Source organism: Fundulus heteroclitus, chromosome 2, assembly GCF_011125445.2.
Source record: "Fundulus heteroclitus isolate FHET01 chromosome 2, MU-UCD_Fhet_4.1, whole genome shotgun sequence".
Classification (NCBI taxonomy): Eukaryota; Metazoa; Chordata; class Actinopteri; order Cyprinodontiformes; family Fundulidae; genus Fundulus; species Fundulus heteroclitus.
Window position 1 is genome coordinate 29,649,469 of NC_046362.1, and position 18,199 is coordinate 29,667,667.

General features: G+C 42.1%; 2 protein-coding genes across 2 annotated transcripts in view; both read left to right on the forward strand.

Annotated features, from left to right (window-relative positions):
• si:ch211-266k8.4 (rab GTPase-activating protein 1) overlaps positions 1-18,199 on the forward strand; it is a 70,042-nt gene that overhangs the window by 8,906 nt on the left and 42,937 nt on the right. The window contains exons 8-10 of the mRNA XM_036124558.1: positions 3,003-3,117; positions 4,812-4,929; positions 13,617-13,729. Of these exons, the coding sequence (XP_035980451.1) occupies positions 3,003-3,117; positions 4,812-4,929; positions 13,617-13,729 (346 nt within the window). The remainder of the gene's footprint in view (positions 1-3,002; positions 3,118-4,811; positions 4,930-13,616; positions 13,730-18,199) is intronic.
• LOC110367438 lies at positions 8,999-13,109 on the forward strand. Its single transcript, XM_036124561.1, has 2 exons — positions 8,999-10,102; positions 12,944-13,109. Exon 1 carries the CDS (start codon positions 9,133-9,135, stop codon positions 9,910-9,912), a length of 780 nt encoding a protein of 259 aa, XP_035980454.1. The 5' UTR covers positions 8,999-9,132; the 3' UTR covers positions 9,913-10,102; positions 12,944-13,109.

Consider the following 18,199-nt stretch of genomic DNA (forward strand, 5'->3'; position numbering starts at 1 on the left):
GGCAGTAAACTCGGGTTGTTCTGTTTACTGTGTACATCACAGCATGAGAAAAAGAGTAATATTCTGCACATAATTGTTTGAGTGCACATATCCAAGACATGAGTAAGACATCTGCTAGAGGCCTTTGTAATGAATCCATCATCAGGTGGGCCTCCTCTGCCATTCACTCTATTGGCTTTAGGCTTGTCATTGTTGATGCAGTTTTACACAGACTACATTCCTGCTGGGATGTCATTTTCCCACCATTCAGTGGGATTGAACCATTCAGTCGGTGGATTTGGTGTTCTGGTTCGATGCATGTATGTAAGGACCGGACAGTTTAATCTGACAATGGGAAACATTGAAGGAGAAACTGTAACCTTTTTTTTTTTACAGTGTTCATCGGATATGGGGCAAAATATGAATTGTTTAACATGGCTTTAGTTGGTTTCTAAAAAGGGATTTTTGCCTGAGTAATAACACCAAAAAAGAGATTCACAGTATTCAAATATAAACTAAAACTTTAAAGCCTGTGGTGAAAACTGTATTTGGTTTGTCATTTCAGTCTTGTTTTGTAGCAATTTGTTCACCAGTTTTACGAGACTGGCGTGCTTTCAGGCCCACATGAGATGAAGCAATCCCTGTTGATCCCACCGGTGTACATTTCTCAGTTGTGGCCATCACATAATCCTCTTTGTGTGTCTTTTTCTCTACTCCATGGAACTCCTTTTAAAGCATGTGCAAACAGGAATAGAATTGCATGTTGCAGCTTGTTTAAATGTTATTTTTGTAATACTTTTTATCAGGTAAATTGTTTTTTTGTGACATTGGAAATCAGATATGCAGGAAGCTAGTGTTGGCTAAGCCATTCCATCCAGTCTTGTCCTAAAATGACAGATTTTAGCTAAGACTTTGTCAAAAGAGAGGTCAGGAGAAAGCTTTCACCTACACTCAGTCTTTTTGTTCTTTTGCCATCCAATTTTTATTCTTGTGCTGAGGTTTTAATCCAAACTGATATCTTTGGCATTTCTTAAGACTTCACTAAAGAAATGGGAACAAACTGGGTCTTTTCAACCAGCTGTCATTATTAAAGTGCCTACAGATATGATTTTTAAACTGTCTCTGTTTTATGTGAGCACAGCATTTGATCATAACTTTGGGTTAAAAAAGGAGTTTGGTGGCTTACTTAAAAACTTTTCTGAGGAAATGCTCAGGGTTTGAACATGGCATGAGTGAAAAAAAATTATCTTTTAAAACCTTTCAGAAAGCTTGAACAATTGATCAAGACATGTGTGAAATGGAGGACTGAAACATTTGAACCATGCTGTATTGTAAGCTGTTTTTGTTTTTCATTTGAAACAACATCTCTTAACTTTGGTTGGTATACTTTACTGCTACCTGGTTTTGAAACTAACTTTTTAAAACCTTAGTATATGAAAACCCACCTACGTCTAGCAAACAAGTAAAGGTCGGTTCACACAGCAGGATTTTTAGCCCGATTTGTGCCCTGATCTTCCCCACCCGAGAGGCGCTGATTATCGGTGTCTCTTAAGATATTCTTAAGAGATATGTCCGCCGTGTGTGGTGTGTTAACAGCGATCGGGTCCGCTCGGTGGGAAGTCTGAACTTTCTGCTCTTAAATTGACCCTGTGCACGATTAGGTGCTTCATCAAATAAGTCGTGTTGCCAGCCTTAGCAACAATCTCTTTTTTGCATATATTGCATTGCACACTATTGGCATCAATCTTAATAAAGTGAAGCCACACTTTGCCTGGGTGGCATTTTTAAGCGGTTCGACGACGCTCGCAACCAGTTCACAGCAGATGCATGTGAACCCCGTCTGTAGGCATAATCACATATTTATTATTCCTGGGTGACGCAGTCACGTTTAACGTTACAGCGGATCACCGGAACTTGGCGAGGCATGTTTTGATACTCTGTAAAACCAAAGAATTCCGTCGGTACCATAAAAGAACCGAAGTTCGGTACCCAGCCCTAGGGAGGTTAGCTGCCCGTTTTCTGACTTGTACCAGTCCTGGATGGAGCAACGGTCAGCCGCGATGACGTTCTCTGCCGACCTGATTTTTCATTCCTGTTTTATGGCTGAGTGAAACCATGACTGAATAATTTCAGTGTAGAAGGTGACCAGCAATTCCTGTGGAAAGTTCTACTTCTTGAGTACCAGTAGGAAGTACAGTCTCTGTTGGGATTTCTTCTGAACAGTATCTGTGTGTGAGGACCATTTCAGGTCCTAGGATTGGGTAGTGCCTAGGAACCGAAAGTCGTCCACAGTGGACCCAGTGTTTTTGGGGATGTGGAGGGCGGTGTTCTCTGAAAATGCACAAACATCTCCTCAGTTTTGAGTGGATTAAGCCGCAGGTGTTTCTGACTGCATCAGGGGACCAGCCGATCTGTATCAGACCAATGTTATTTCTGATTGGTGGTAAAAATAACATTTTGGAGTGGTCCAGTAAAATGCAAGGAATTCCTTCTTTTTTTTTTTTTTTTTTACTCTGCATGTCTGGTAGAAAAGATGTTGATAAGCCCAATACTTATCATGGAGATTTCTTTTTTTTCCCCATTCAGAGAGCGCTTACTTGAGATCAGAGGTCAGTGCATTTTCTTTGTAAAAGCTGGTCTGCAGAGTTAGTAGAAATAAGCTGAGGGGACGTAATGTGTGTCTCACTGTGTCTAACCAAGGTGAGCTAAAGAAGCAAAAAGTAAATCTTGAAGTCACAGCATGTACTTGTGACATTTTACAGTATTGTCAAGCTGATATTTACATTTTAGGGTGTCCAAAAATGTATTAAAACAACTTGTGCAAACACACATCAAAGGGGAAATGAACAAAAAATACTTCAGCTTGTGATCCACATTTTTTACAAAAGTTATGTGTAGTTGGATGCTTCACTTGGGATTCATTTAAATAGCCGATTTTTCATGCAAGTGTCTGCGAAACGTATTCTGAATACATTGCTGGTCATGCCAAATTAAGCCTTCCTGTTCTCTCAACCTCCCTGCAGGACTCGGCGGGAGTCTTATCAGTCCATTTTGTGATGCCATGGTTTCTTACTCTCTTCACTTCCCTGCCCTGCTGGGACTCTGTTCTAGCTGTCTGGGACCTCATCATATTGCAAGGCTAGTATACATACACACACACACACACAAACATAAGTAGGAAAATAAAATGGGCTCGCAGAAAAAATACAGTCCACACATGCTGGGCAGTGGATGCTTTTTTATAGTTTTGAATAGAATAATTTATGCAGTACCTTAAAGTTGAAGCTGAGTATATATGCTGTATTTAATTCAGTTCAATTTATTTAAATGGTGCCAATGCACAACATATCATCTGCACACACCATTCAGATTGATTTGTTAAAAAGTTTTCTATCCAAGGAAACCCAGCAGATTGCATTGAGTCCGTAACTTGCAGGCGTTGTTCTTTCTGGATTATCATGTAGCAACACTGAACAGTAGCTTTTGTTGTGTTGTTGACGTTGCAGCAATCCCTCATACCGGGCATGCATGTAGCGACAGTGGAGAGGAAAAAACCCCTTTAACAGGACGACACCTCCAGCAGAACCAGGCTCAGTGTGAACAACCATCTGCCGTGACGATTAGGGGTTTAAGAAAGCCGAGCAGAAACACAGACGCGCTGATCCCATTCTATGTGAGGAAAAAGCAAAAGGGCAATGGCAGACTAACTCTTTAGGTGGCTTCATCTAGGAGTCAAACACAGCTAAGCAAATAAAATCCACGATTTCCCCCACGGTATTATAACAACCCCTCACCCACCATGCTAAGTGTTGTTTATTTTAAGCGGCTTGATCTTCGACAGCAACATAAAACTCAGCAAACTCCTGACTGGGAAAAAATCTCTTGATAAACTCATTACGGTGCCAAGTCAATGGTCGAAAAAAGTTTTAAACGCAGGTTTTAAGCTTATTCTTAAAAGTCGACAGGGTGTCTGCCTCACAGACTAACACTGAGAAATCTGCCTCCTATTCTACTTTTAGAAACTCCAGGAACTAACAGTAAAATAGCATTAATCTATTAAATCATAAGTTAATTAGGATTCCCAAATTTATACTTGCTAAATGCTATATTTTTAAAATTACTTTTAAATGTAATTTTAAATTCAGAAGTTTAAATACTCATTTAAATAACATAATTATATTTAAACACATGAGGTAAGCCCAGGTTGTTATAACTTTGTAAAATTTTCACAGGTACAACATCCATGTTACATCATGAACAAATGTAAAGGAAGTAACAAAGAGATCAGGGTGAGAATTGTAGAGCTCCTCAAGTCTGTTCAATTACGGTAATTTGTTCAATTACAGTAATTGTATGCAGACATGAATCCCCTGGGAAAGTCGGGTCATCACCTTGTTTAGGAAGGAGTTGGGTTCTGTGTCCTAGTAATGAATTTCTTTGAGGAGATTCACTGAATGGCCACTCAGACAGGAAGAAGCCATTACTCCAAAAGCAACATTAAATGCCAGTTTACAATTTACACATGCGCTGGGGGCAAACACCATAACATTGCAGACATGACGACAGTTCCTTTTATTGAAATTGTTATAATTCCATGATTCAAAGAACATCTAAAGTACATCTTTAGAGGCATATTTGCATATATATATGCCTATGTATGTATGTATGTATGTATGTATGTATGTATGTATGTATGTATGTATTGTTTTTTAACCTGGACTGTATATTCTCTTGTAACTCAACGGAAAAACTGACATTATTTTGTAACAAAGCACAATATTTTCAAATGCTAGTTTTATTTTCACTTTATTTTAATATTTTTCTTTGGACAGGCCTGCCAGCTGTGTTTCGCACCGCTCTGACCATCATCGAGCTTCTGGAGCCTCGACTGATGGAGCTGCATGATGAAGGAACGATGCTGCCTCTGCTGTTAAGAGTACCTGTGGATGTGTAGGTGACATTTATTCATTCATTCATTTTATAGCATAAAGAAGGACGACACATTGTTGCTTTATTGGATAGAAACTCAGATATGGAGATGTAATTCACGTTCTCCAAAATATGTCGCCTGAGAAACCCATTTGGAAAAACGCTGTCCCAGACCACCCTCATGAATTATCCAAAGCAGCACACGCTCTTTAGAACTGCGCAGCACAGTTTTTAGGCTCAGCTCTAAATAAATCCATAGGCATCTCATGAATATCAATCGGCATGTCAGAACTGGAGATGTTTAGATGCTGATCGTTCCAGAAAAAAATAGGTTCTCAGTGTTTTTCTGAGGATGTTTTTCTTACAAGCTTGGATAAAACATCCTTTCTACTGAATTCGTTCCTCCAATGGCAGCGAATGGCGCTTTCTGTCTCAGCCTTCTATCTCTTGCAATGCTGACATTGAATGCCGACAGACGTGTTTTACTGACACAGAGCTGTAGTTATGGCAACTTGGTAGGGTCGCTGGTTTTGGTTTATGTTGCATTATGTCTGTGCATGAAGAACTGATGCAGGTTAATTATTAGGATCTAGTTTATCATTTCTGCTTTAATAAATATGAGTCTTTCAGATGCTTTAGTTTAAACCATGTAAGGTATTTTTACTACAAAGTCCCAACAGGTTGTGGTACGTTTAGTGCTAAAACTCCTATTGTTGAACCAGAGAGGTAAAGTAGTGTTTGCTAATTGCCGGTGACTTCTTGGAGCAAACTATTTTGGAAAATCATTGTAGGAAATTCCTTCAGAGTCGTTTAACCGAAATTGGTATTCAGGGTTCACTCAAACCACTTTATAGTTAAAACATGCAGATATTTTGCTCATCCAAAAGGTCACCTTTTAATCCATGTGTGAACCTCCTCTGCTGTTTGTTCGTGCATGAATTAAGGCGACCATTGACAAACCTGTTTTGTTCTAGCTCTGGTTTTCAGTAGGCAGACTGCCACCACATCACATTGAGGAGCCATTGTTGCCTGCTTGGCATTGTTGCAAAAGGTTGGTCAGAAGTCAACGCTAAGTGGTATGACTGCCTCTCTGGACGGGATCTCCTTACACTGCGGAGATCCTGGGAATAGTACAAAATGTTGGGTGGGGGGGGTTAAGTGCTGTTTGGTCAAAAAACAGGAGATAAGAAACAATCTTCAGCCTCAGCTTTATTTTTTTCCCCATCTCAGGGTTTTTGTTTTTCCCCCCACATTAAGATGGCCCTTTATGTTGCGCCTGGACGTCTAAACATGTGGTACAGTAGTGCTGAGCACTAAAACAATCTCAATAATTTATCAAGAAACGGAGAATGTCTTTTTTAAATGTGGAGTTTAAAATTCAATAAAACAGCCGGTGCATGTGGCCAAAAAGGCAGAATGTGAGATCAGGATTTGTAAGCCTTTGTACAAGATGGAGACGACATTGCAAACGTTGGTGTGAACTTGAGTTCCGTTATTTTCTGCTTGTGCTCAAACATATCAGTTCTAAACAATACAGCAAATGGTATTTGCACAACTCTATCTCTATTTTTCAATTATTGTAGAGCTATAATTACAGCTAATATTTCAGTGCATTTAAGAGTCACATGAATGGAGTTTGTGTTGGGATTAAATCTGATTTGTTTATATTATAATCCCCGTGTGCCTAATATGTTTTCTCTAGTTTATATGCTGAACAGTGAGTGCAATGTGTTTAACCTTCACTACTTCTTTAAAAGTCTTTTCTTTTTACCATTGATTCTTAATGTGTTGATGCTCACAGTCTCGTCTTTATCCGTCTCCTTCCCACTCACTGCCAGTCCCACACGGTTCTTATTAGCTTCTCTGTGGATGTTTTTTTTTTTTTTTTCTTTTTTCCCATTAACCTTCTTGGGACACCCGTCCTCCCACGGTCTCCATTTTTTCTGTTCCCTATTTTTTCCTCTGTGCCTCGTTTCATTCATTCATTTGTCCTTATTGTTGCACTGACACCTTCATTCAGTTAAAGGGTTTAATACATCATTTCTTTACTTCTCAGTGTGAAAGCCGGCTTTATTTAAAGGTCCGATTTTTGTCTCTACTCATTTAAATATTTAAACTTAAACTGAGTATTACTGATTGTAGAGAGTCGGTTTTTAGGTAATTTCTATGTGCAAATTAAAATGGTCCCTTTTTCTCTATACCTTAGTTTTAGAAGTTTATCAGTATTTTACAAACCGGACAATTTTCTTCTCTATTTACAACCCACACAATATGTAAAAAAAATAAAAATAATAATAATAATATTTTGAGCATTACTAATGTAACTAATGACAACATTTGACACCTGCAGGTAGAAATGGATGTTATAGTTTTTTAAAGACTGTATGGACAGATAAATGTATTTATTTTTAAAAAGTCTACAAAAAAATCTGTATAAGTCCAATGATTCAATACCACATGGTGATCACCGGTGGCTGTAATAACTTGAAGTACAGTTGTTTCCCCGACTCTAAAGCCAATAGCCAGTCCAAGTGATGTCGTCTGTCATCTAAAACCAACTGCAATCTCAAACAGGCCATAGATGTTCATGGGAGGGCTATTTTATGTGCCTTTAAAGGCTTCTGGTTAAGTCACTGTTCAAACCTGCATGCTTGCCATTTTGTTCCATTTATTGTCTATTACATGCACAAAGAGTTTCACAACCAATGACAATTCTCATCTATCGAATTATGTTTGCATTTATTTGTATAGTTGCTGAATATATTACACCCATCCATTGATTGCAGATCTGAACTCTTTTCAAGGCAGTTTACTCTATAAATCATTAGGTGTTAAAGCGGGCATGACGCTCCACCAAGGTGTCTTAGTCATGTTTTGTTTTTTCCTTTCAAAATTAGTGGTACAGTACGGAACTACTTTGGTGTAGTGTATAGCCCGTATTTACTTGCTAGTTCCTGAGCCAATCCCAGGATTCCCAAAACAGAGCGCAGCATGTGGTACTTTATCTTGACAAAAGAGCCGAAGCCTGCAAACATGGAAGCCAGTAAGAGAAGCGGATCAGAAATGGAACCGAATACAACATCATATACCTATGTAAGTAAAAATTCTGTGGGGTTTCACAGCAGCAATTGACTGTTGAGGAAACGGCATAGGCTGTTGTCATTGGCAGGCACGTGTGTGTTGTTCTGATTTGAAACACTGTTTCATTATTACTTGGTCCTTTAGCTTCATCCTGTAAGAAATACTTATTTGAATTTACCTTAAATGCCGGTACTGAGAGAATTGTCTACTGCTAGCTGAAAATTTCCTATAACTTTTCATCAGAACTTCTTTCTAAGATGCCAAACTAGGTTTTGAGGTTGTAGTGGAGGAACATATTTTTACAGTGTAAAATGCTTTTATAACTGAGAAGTAATGGAGGGGGTGTGCACTGGTTTGTTTTGTTGCTTTATTATTCATTAATTGACTGAGCTGACAGCTGATTAACATTTTTGTTTGTTAACTCCTGTCGAGTGGTTCGGACATGCACACCTGGGAAGCGTATCTTGACGGGAATCTCAGACAGACAGAGCGCAGCCATTGGGCTGTTTTGATTCTGTAAATCTAATTTTTAAGCAGATATAGTTAGCTTATGTTGTCTGAGAGGTTTACCAGTTCAATGTTGCAGATACAGGAGGTTCACTAACCTTTTGACGTTGCTCTCAAACATTAGTTTCATAATGTTAGTAATGTAAGTTTTTTTTGTTTTCCTATCCGTCTGCCTTTATAGGGAAGGTACTGCTTAATAACGCTTTTGTGTTTGCCTTGTGAGCTAAGAAGGGTTGCATTATGTTTTCTTCTGGCCTTACTCCAAATGTCAGCAGAGTTTAAACTTTCAGCAGCTCATTGTTTTGGTCGTGGCAGGGAGAGGAGGGGCTGGGGGTCTCTGATACTGCATCGCTGCTGCTGCTGAAAGAAGTACAACAATTTGGTTTATATTGATTTTGATGCAATTATCTTTGAATTATTTTTTGTATCAATTATATTGTGGCGGACCACTAGGGGGCTCCACTCTCACTCAGTGGAGAAGTTTTAGCGATGAGGAATATGTTTGTTCGTTGGTGTATATATATATGGTTTTCTGTACAGTTGCTCTCAGTTGGAGTCGAGTAAAGAGCTGTTCAAACCTACATCCTTTGTGTCGTCATTTTCACTCCTCCACATTGGTGACCCCTGTGAGCCAACATGTCCACATCTGATGGCCTGCCCAGCTCCTCACAGCCGATCGCTGTCTCTGGTGGACCTCCACCGGCTTCTTTTGCTGTGGCCGTTAAGATTCCGGATTTCTGGCTACATGATCCGCAATCATGGTTCTTCCACGTCGAAGCACAGTTTGCTCTTCGTGGGATCACATCGGACGACACAAAGTACCACTATGTGGTTTCGGCGCTGGATCCACCATCCACCAGGCGCGCGATGAGCCTGCTTCGCAACCCTCCCGCGGACGGAAAGTACAGCGCGCTCAAACACCTGCTTCTCCGCCGTTACTCCCTGTCCGACGCAGAACGCGCCGAAAAGCTGCTTTCTCTCTCGGGGTTAGGAGATGGCTCAGCTTTGGAGCTCATGGAAAGCATGCTGTCCTTGCTGGGTGACGACGAAGGCGGATTTCTTTTCATCCACCTGTTCCTGCGACAACTCCCGGCTCCGGTGCGGATCGCTCTGGCTAACTCGTCCCTGCTGCGGGAGAAGGATTACCGCTCGCTGGCTGAGGAAGCTGATCGCATCCTCCTGGCTTCCAAGACCTTCACGGTCCAGTCGCTGGCCAAGGAACCTACAGCTTCGTCTTCTGAGCCTTTGCAGTCTTCAGCGGTCGATCAGCCATCGGTGATGGCAGCGATCGCCACCAGGAAACGCCAGAAGCCGGCTTTTTGTTTCTACCATCAGCGCTTCGGCGTCAGGGCGCGGCGCTGCCTCCCGCCCTGCAGCTTCAAGCCGCCGGGAAACGACCAAGCCGACGCCTGCTAGCAGCCGCGGCCGTCGGCGATAAGGAGAGGCTGCTCTTTATTGAGGATTCGCGATCGGGGAGACATTTTCTGGTGGATTCAGGTTCGCAGAAGAGCCTCGTTCCCCCGGCGGGCTCCGACAGGCTTGCTGAGGGCTGCGGTCCCCAGCTGACCGCCGCTAACGGTTCTCCCATCAGAACATTCGGAGAAAGGTTGGTGACTGTCTGTTTCAATGGACGTGACTTCCAGTGGAACTTTGTAGTAGCAGCGAGCTCTGTCCCCATCATAGGGGCTGATTTCCTCTGTGCTCACGGCCTGCTTGTGGACGTTGCAAACCGGCGTTTAATTGACGCTGTGTCTTTTTCTTCACTGCCTTGTATAACGCGAGGAGCTGGGCCGTTAGTACACACTAATTTTTTAGCTTCAGGGGACGCGTTCCAGCGTTTATTGTCAGATTTTCCCTCTCTGACTCTCCCCAATTTTTCAAACACAGACACAAAGCACGGGATAGAGCATTATATCCCCACAACTGGCGCTCCAGTGTTTGCGCGCGCGCGCCGCCTTGACGCGGCAAAGCTGGCTGTTGCGCGGGAGGAGTTTGCCAACATGGAGCGTTTAGGGATCGTGAGGCGCTCCAACAGCCCCTGGGCGTCACCGTTGCACATGGTGCCCAAGTCGGACGGCCAGTGGCGGCCTTGTGGGGATTTCCGTCGTCTAAATAACGTCACAGAGAATGACCGTTATCCTATCCCCCACATCCAGGATTTCTCTGCCCATCTCTCCGGGACATCCATTTTTTCTAAAGTGGATTTGGTGCGGGGTTATCACCAGGTTCCTGTGAGAGCTGAGGACATCCCTAAAACCGCGGTGATCACTCCGTTTGGCCTGTTTGAGTTTTTACGCATGCCATTCGGCCTTAAAGGTGCAGCTCAAACATTTCAGCGGTTGATGGATTCCGTTCTGCGTGGGTTGTCCTTTGTTTTTGTATATTTGGACGACATCCTTGTGGCCAGCAGCTCGGCCGAACAGCACATGTCCCACCTACGTCAGGTTTTTCAACGTTTGGCAGCACATGGCCTGATTGTCAACCCTGCAAAATGCCAATTTGGGTTGCCGGTCATTGATTTTTTGGGCCACCGCATTTCTGCCAGTGGTGCGGTCCCATTGCCACAGAAAGTTCAGGCGGTGGCCGATTTTCCCCACCCCCAGACGGTTAAAGCCCTGCAGGAGTTCTTGGGGATGGTTAATTTTTACAACCGCTTTATCCCCAATGCAGCACAACTTCTGCAGCCGCTTTACGGTGCGCTCAAACAACGAAAAGCCACCGACAGCATCGACTGGGTCCCTGAACGCCTCCAGGCGTTTGGTGGCGCTAAGTCTGCTTTGGCCGACGCTGCTCTTCTGGCCCACCCTTCCCAGTCAGCACAGATCGCTCTGACAACTGATGCATCTGACGTGGCTGTGGGGGCGGTTTTAGAGCAGCGTGTCTCTGGTGTTTGGCAGCCACTTGCCTTTTTCAGCCGTACTTTGCGGGACAATGAACGGAAATACAGCGTTTTTGATAGAGAGTTGCTTGCTCTCTACCTGGCTACACGCCATTTTAGATATTTTCTGGAGGGCCGCTCATTTACTGCCTTTGTGGACCACAAGCCCCTCATCTTTGCCATGTCCAAAACATCCGACCCCTGGTCCGCACGACAGCAACGCCACCTTGCCGCCATTTCCGAATTCACGACTGACATTCAGCATGTTGCTGGCAAGTCCAACTTAGTGGCTGACTGTCTGTCTCGTGCGCTGATTTCCCCAGTTTATGTCGGGATCGATTTTTCTGCTATGGCTGCAGACCAGCGCAGTGATGCAGACATCCTTGCGCTACAGTCTGGGTCCACGGGCCTCCAGCTGGAGGAAAGACAGATGCAGGAAGGTGGTCCTCCTCTGATCTGTGATGTTTCTACTGGCTGTCCCCGCCCTCTGGTTCCTGTTTCGTGGCGCCGCCGGGTTTTTGACACGTTACACTCCCTCTCGCATCCCGGCATTAGGGCCTCCGTCAAACTGCTCAGTTCTAAATTCGTTTGGACTGGACTGCGCAAAACAGTTAGAGAATGGGCTGCAGCCTGTGTCCAGTGCCAGCGTGCTAAGGTCCAGAGGCACACTAAAGCACCTTTGGAACCGTTTCCCATCCCTGACAAGCGGTTTGATCATGTGCATGTAGACCTTGTGGGTCCCCTTCCTCCATCACAGGGTTTCACACATCTCCTGACCATGATCGATCGTACAACCCGGTGGCCAGAAGTGGTTCCGCTGTCATCTACAACGTCAGCGGCGGTGGCCCGGGCTTTTCTGTCCACCTGGGTTGCACGTTTTGGCCCCCCCTCTGACATTACCTCTGACAGAGGCCCACAGTTCGTTTCAGAGCTTTGGTCTGCCATGGCTGATGGTCTGGGGATCAAGATCCACCGCACCACTGCGTACAATCCGCAGGCTAATGGGTTGTGTGAGCGGTTCCACAGGTCTTTGAAAGCTGCGCTCCGTGCTTCTTTAACTGATGGAAACTGGGTTGACCGCCTTCCATGGGTCATGCTTGGTTTGCGTTCAGCCGTTAAAGAGGACCTTGGTGCTTCCACAGCTGAACTGGTTTTCGGTCAGCCCCTGCGTGTCCCTGGGGCGTTTTTACCTGATTCCCCTGCGCCACAGTTCGGTCCACTTGGGCAACGTTTTTTCCCTCAGGGAGACTCCTTTCAGGTTCCCACCCCTGTTCACCATTGTTTGCCCCAGTCCTTTGTTCCTGAGAACTTAGAGACCTCTAAATTTGTTTTCGTTCGACACGATGCGCACAGAACACCCCTACGACCTTTGTATGATGGCCCTTTCAGAGTCCTTGAACCAGGGCCTAAACATTTTCTTTTGGATTTGGGAGGGCGTAAGGAAACTATCTGTGTTGACAGGCTCAAACCCGCTCATGTCTTGGCGGACGATCAGGTGGTAACGGCCCAAGCTCCTCGCAGGGGAAGACCCCCCTCCACTGTTTTAATGGACCGTTGTTCTTCCTCCAGAGATCCTCATTTATCGGAGCTCAACCCCCCTGCAGCCCCTCCATGTCGCCCTCGTCCTCAGGCACGGATGTCCCAGGATCATCCTACAGGGTCCAAGTTCAGCCGTTTTGGACGTTTGTTGAAACGCACGAATCTGGATTAGTTTGTTATTTTACCCTACTGAGTGTTCGGGGGGGCATATGTGGCGGACCACTAGGGGGCTCCACTCTCACTCAGTGGAGAAGTTTTAGCGATGAGGAATATGTTTGTTCGTTGGTGTATATATATATGGTTTTCTGTACAGTTGCTCTCAGTTGGAGTCGAGTAAAGAGCTGTTCAAACCTACATCCTTTGTGTCGTCATTTTCACTCCTCCACAATATCAAAATATTGATTATTTTGACAACGCTATTTCATGCATTGCAAGATCACATTTTTACTCACAAAGTGCAACAAATAAAATGCAGTTGTCAGGTATTGAAGTGTTATGAAGTGCCTACATCCCAGGAATTTAAAAGTAACCTGCTATAAGGCCATTTACAGTATGCAGCTATTGTACAAGACTTGTGTCCTACCTGTTCCTATCAATTAACTTGGTCTGTAGTAATTTTACATAAATTACACAATGTCAATGATTTTCAGTTGTATTTCTTTAACCCTGTTTTTCTCTCCTTCCACCTTGTCTCTGTCTGCAGGGCGCAGTACACTGTGTTGGTTTCTGCACTGTGGAAGACTGAGGTCCAGGACTGGGAGCTTAAATGCATGAACAGCCTGGTGCTGGATGAGAGCCACCATGAACCCACAGCAGGTAAAATGGAAGAAAAAAGACACAGCGGGTTTTGTTCTCGGAACAAAAGAACGAACCATCTGGGAACTGTCTGCTGTTTATCAAACTCTGTTATCTCAATCAGGATAATTAACTTTAGCATCATTGTTTCACTGTTTTTTTTTTCACTCTTTAGTAGGTTAGAAAGAGCATGTTTTGGATGTTTCTGAGGGTGCTGTGATTTTATTCATCCTGTTTGTCTTCATAAACATGTTTAAGTTGATTCAAAAAAAAATTAAAATATCACTTTCTGTAAAAGTAATCTCAACAACATTATAGTTAAATATGGAATGATTTGCAAGTATACAAAAGCAATGCATTATTTAAAAACTACATTTAAAAACATATTTTTTGCAGTTTTGGTTATTGTAAAAAAATAGATGTCGCTCAAAGAAGCAGACTTTTTGTAAAAGTAACTTCTTAAGAATACTTGTAATCAAATTCCCGTTTAAAAAAGACAAAAAGTTGCTCTTGCATTTGCACATGTGCGTCTACACGGGAGTCTGAGAGCGTAACTGAAAAGATCAAAGGAGTTGTCCTTTGAAGCTTGTTCAGATATCACCTCCACAAGATCTGGAAACCCCTCACCGCCGGAGTCTGATCCTCACTAAAGACACGCTGGAATGCAAGTGTCTCACCAATGTGCGTGTGAGAGCGCGCTGTGCACATACGCTTCTGTGTGTGTGTGTGTGTGTGTGTGTGTGTGTGTTGGTGCATCCTGACAGGCTGAGAAAAGGCTAATAGATGAGTCACATGTTGGTGACTACAGGGGTTTCTACTCTCTCTGCGTGTGTGTGTTGCCTTCTTTTATATGCTGAGCCCAAAAAAGTTGGAGCCCACTAAAGATTTCTAGAGACCAAAATGCTGAAATCTACAAATTGTGATACATTGTCAAGGCTCAAAACAAGCTTTATGGTCATAGATTGCAAATTGCTGCAGATTTAAGTTTAGGCTTTGGCTTTCTGCGGCGAGGGTTAGGATGAGGGGATCGGAGTTTGTTTGTATGAAATAATGAATGTGTTTGAAAAAGGGCTGAGGAGCCTTCCGCTGTTACTGGAAGCCACTACGGTCTTTGTGTTATGCTGGAGATAATCCATCTCTGTGTGTGTGTGTGTGTGTGTGTGTGTGTGTGTGTGTGTGTGTGTGTGTGTGTGTGTGTGTGTGTGTGTGTGTGTGTGTGTGTGTGTGTGTGAATCAGGATGAGTCATCCTTATTTGCTGGCCTGTCAGACTGTCTAGCCCTCAAGACAGCCGGGAAAATTGAGCTGATTCATTTGCTGCCTTCTGATGCAGTTTTGCTACTTTCTCTCTCTCTCCATCAGACTTTCACTCACTTCTTACATTTTGTGATTTTCAAAATAATTTGTATGTGCTCTTTATTGCCTCTTATCAGATCAGGTCATCAACTATTGCTTTCTTCTTTCAGCTTCTCATTTGGGCTGTTTCCAATGGGAATGCACAGAAGTTTCTCAGAAACTTTCTTCTGAGAAATGTCTGATCTGCAGAGTTACAAACACAACCTTTGTCCTCTTTTGAGCATCAAAAAAAGCAACATTACTGGTGATGTTGAAGATCGATGTGCAACTTTTGTTTGTTTCTTCAGAATTACTGTAAAGTTGTTGTAATAACCTGAGACGTATAAAATATCCTCACTTTGAAGACCTGTTTGTGAGGTCCCTGCATTACGTCACATTGTTTAATCTTGTCACGCTACGCTGAGTCTGAAACGGCTTTTAAAGGTGGGAAAGAATTTCCTTTCCTTGCTTTGAACATTAGTAGTTTTGTCTACTGAACCTTGTGGAAATTTCTGATACTTTTCCTAAGTCTGCTTAGTCATCAAATAAAAACATAGTCTGTTATTTGACTCAGGCACTTTTTCTGGATCATATTTTTTTATTGCACTTAAAGGGACAATCATTTTTCCCAAATAGTTTTTTTTTTTTTTAGTTAAGTCTGAATTACATGTTTACAATTGAGATAATTATCCCCCATCTAAAAAGGAGAAAAATCTAATTTTCAATTATACAATGTTTTTGTGACTGATACTTTCTCTACAGTGATGTTCAGATGTTCATTCCTGTGTTTTGTGACACTGACTTTTACAACAGTAGTTTCTGCTGAACACCACTCTGTGCTTTAATGTTAATGAGGTAAAATGAAATCTTACTGTAATGTTCTGAGGACTTCTAACTTAAATAGCATGTAGTATTATCATTTATTTTCAGAGATCTGGAAACCCGACTCGGCACATCTAACTAAAAGGTTGCCTTTGAACTTGGTTAAGGATGGGGCTTTTGCAGAGTATTTTTTACTAGGTGACCAGTCTGACTATGTTTAACAAATTATTAACAATGTATTTTTCTGCATTTATGTCAACTGAACAGAGTGTCAACAGGTTCAGTGGAGAGATTGTGCAGTTTTGTGTGTGATTTGATTTTATAAGATGCAACTAGTGAGAGTGAAACGGTAGTTTAATGGTGCAGATAATACATTTTATACAAATTGCAGCCATGTTGGATTTCAAAGTCGAGCTTTGTGATAAACCTCCAACTTTTCAAGGGTAGCTTTGGGCAAACTATTGTCTGCTTGATGCAAATGGAGTGCAACACAAATTTAGCTAATAAACCTTTTATATTAGATTCAGTTTTCATTTAAGTCTAACCTGATAGTTCTGATTTAGTCCAATTTATGATCGGACAATAATATATACCCTATTTTTTGGACTATAAGTCACATCGGACTATACGTTGCACCAGACTATACACATTCATTTAGGCATTTATTTCATACAATCCAAGATTAAAACTGAAATTTAATCTGGTCAACCAATTTATGAAATTACACAGTAGCATCAACAACCGGACATGGAACATACCTGGGAGGATGAATGGGGTAAATTAGCAACTCCAACTAGCAAGGTGTTATCCAGCGCATTTCAGCCTAATGACCCGTTATGCAGAAAGTTGTCAAAATTATAAAATTACTAAACTAACATTAAATTTAAGTTTAGCATGTGTTTATTCCAAATTCGTAGCTTAAATCAAAATAGCTAATGGTGTTGATACAATTTTAGCTGTAATCTTGTCACTTTTACCAAAATATAAAGAAATGTTTAAAATTTTCTCCCAATTTTCTTTTTTATCTTGATTTTTTTGTTTTGTTTTGTTTTTAACTCAAGGTTACTGTAGTGAGAGAATGCCATACAGCCTCATGCCTACTTGTCATATGGCTCTTTTTGTAGCAAAATAATAAAAACGAAAAAATCCTTAAAGGTCAAGCCAGCCTAGTTTGTCCATACATTTAGTATTGTCCTAGGGAGAGCAGGCATTTGTTGCCTGTCCACAACAGAAGGCTGAGTCAGCATTTAATGAAAGTTGATGTGATTTAAAATTATGCTTACTCAGGCTAAGAGGGGCTGAGAACACAAAGGCATGCTCCTCTGTCCTCCAGAGGCTGCTTACCTCTTTGTTTTCCTCTTATTTTCTACATGCTTTCTCCTTCTATTTTAGGCTGTTTCTCTCTTTTCACTTTATGAACCTTTCCATCTTTTTCCTTCCTCATTTTAATTTTAGTAAAATCTCCTTTCTCTTTGTTGTAGCTGCAGCATTTTCATTTCCATTGCGTCTTCCGTTTCCAGCACGGAGCTCCCCTTCCCTCCTTTTTCCCCTTCTCTCCCTGTCCTGTAGCAGCTGCTAGAGTCCCATTCTCCGCAGCAGGCTCCCAGGATACCTGCTCTGCTGTCTTCCTGCCTGCCTTCTGCTTGAGCCTCAGTGCAGTGACTCAGCTTTAATTTCACTCAGTAACCCCAAACAACCTTCCACAGCCACTGCTGCATAATTAAGATACATTTTACTGTTGCACACTGTGCAATATTTACATGCTTTTATTATAGCTGTAGTGTGATTAGTGGGTTAGTGACAGTGGCTTGTTGATCAGGCAGTCATGCTATTGCTGAAATGCAAATGAAATATCTCTTACAAGTAAGCTAACTAGTCTTGATGAAAAAGTACATGAAAGTGTTTTTTTGTTATATTAATTAGGCTCTCTCCTTCACTCTTCGCACTCATTTTCTCTTAGGCTAGTTCTCATTAATGCTCAGAACGGTGTTGGCAAAGAACATCTGTTTTGCAAGGCTAATTATGAAGTCATTAAATCCAAAAGCTGTTTGCTTGATTTCCAGAACTGGTATGAAGTTACCTAACATTTAAGTAGAGTTACATCACCAGCCCAAAAAAACTGAAAGAAATATTATGCGCTATATAAGAAACTCACTAATCCACTTTCAGCGAGTGGGTACCAAATTTTATTTTTGCTTATTTTTTTTGCTTAAGAGAACCATTCTGCATTAACATTTTAAACTACACAAATGTAAAGGGAACCAATTACAGCTAAGGTTGATAACACATATCTTGACCAAAATACATGAGATATTGTTCTGGTTTTGAATTCCAAA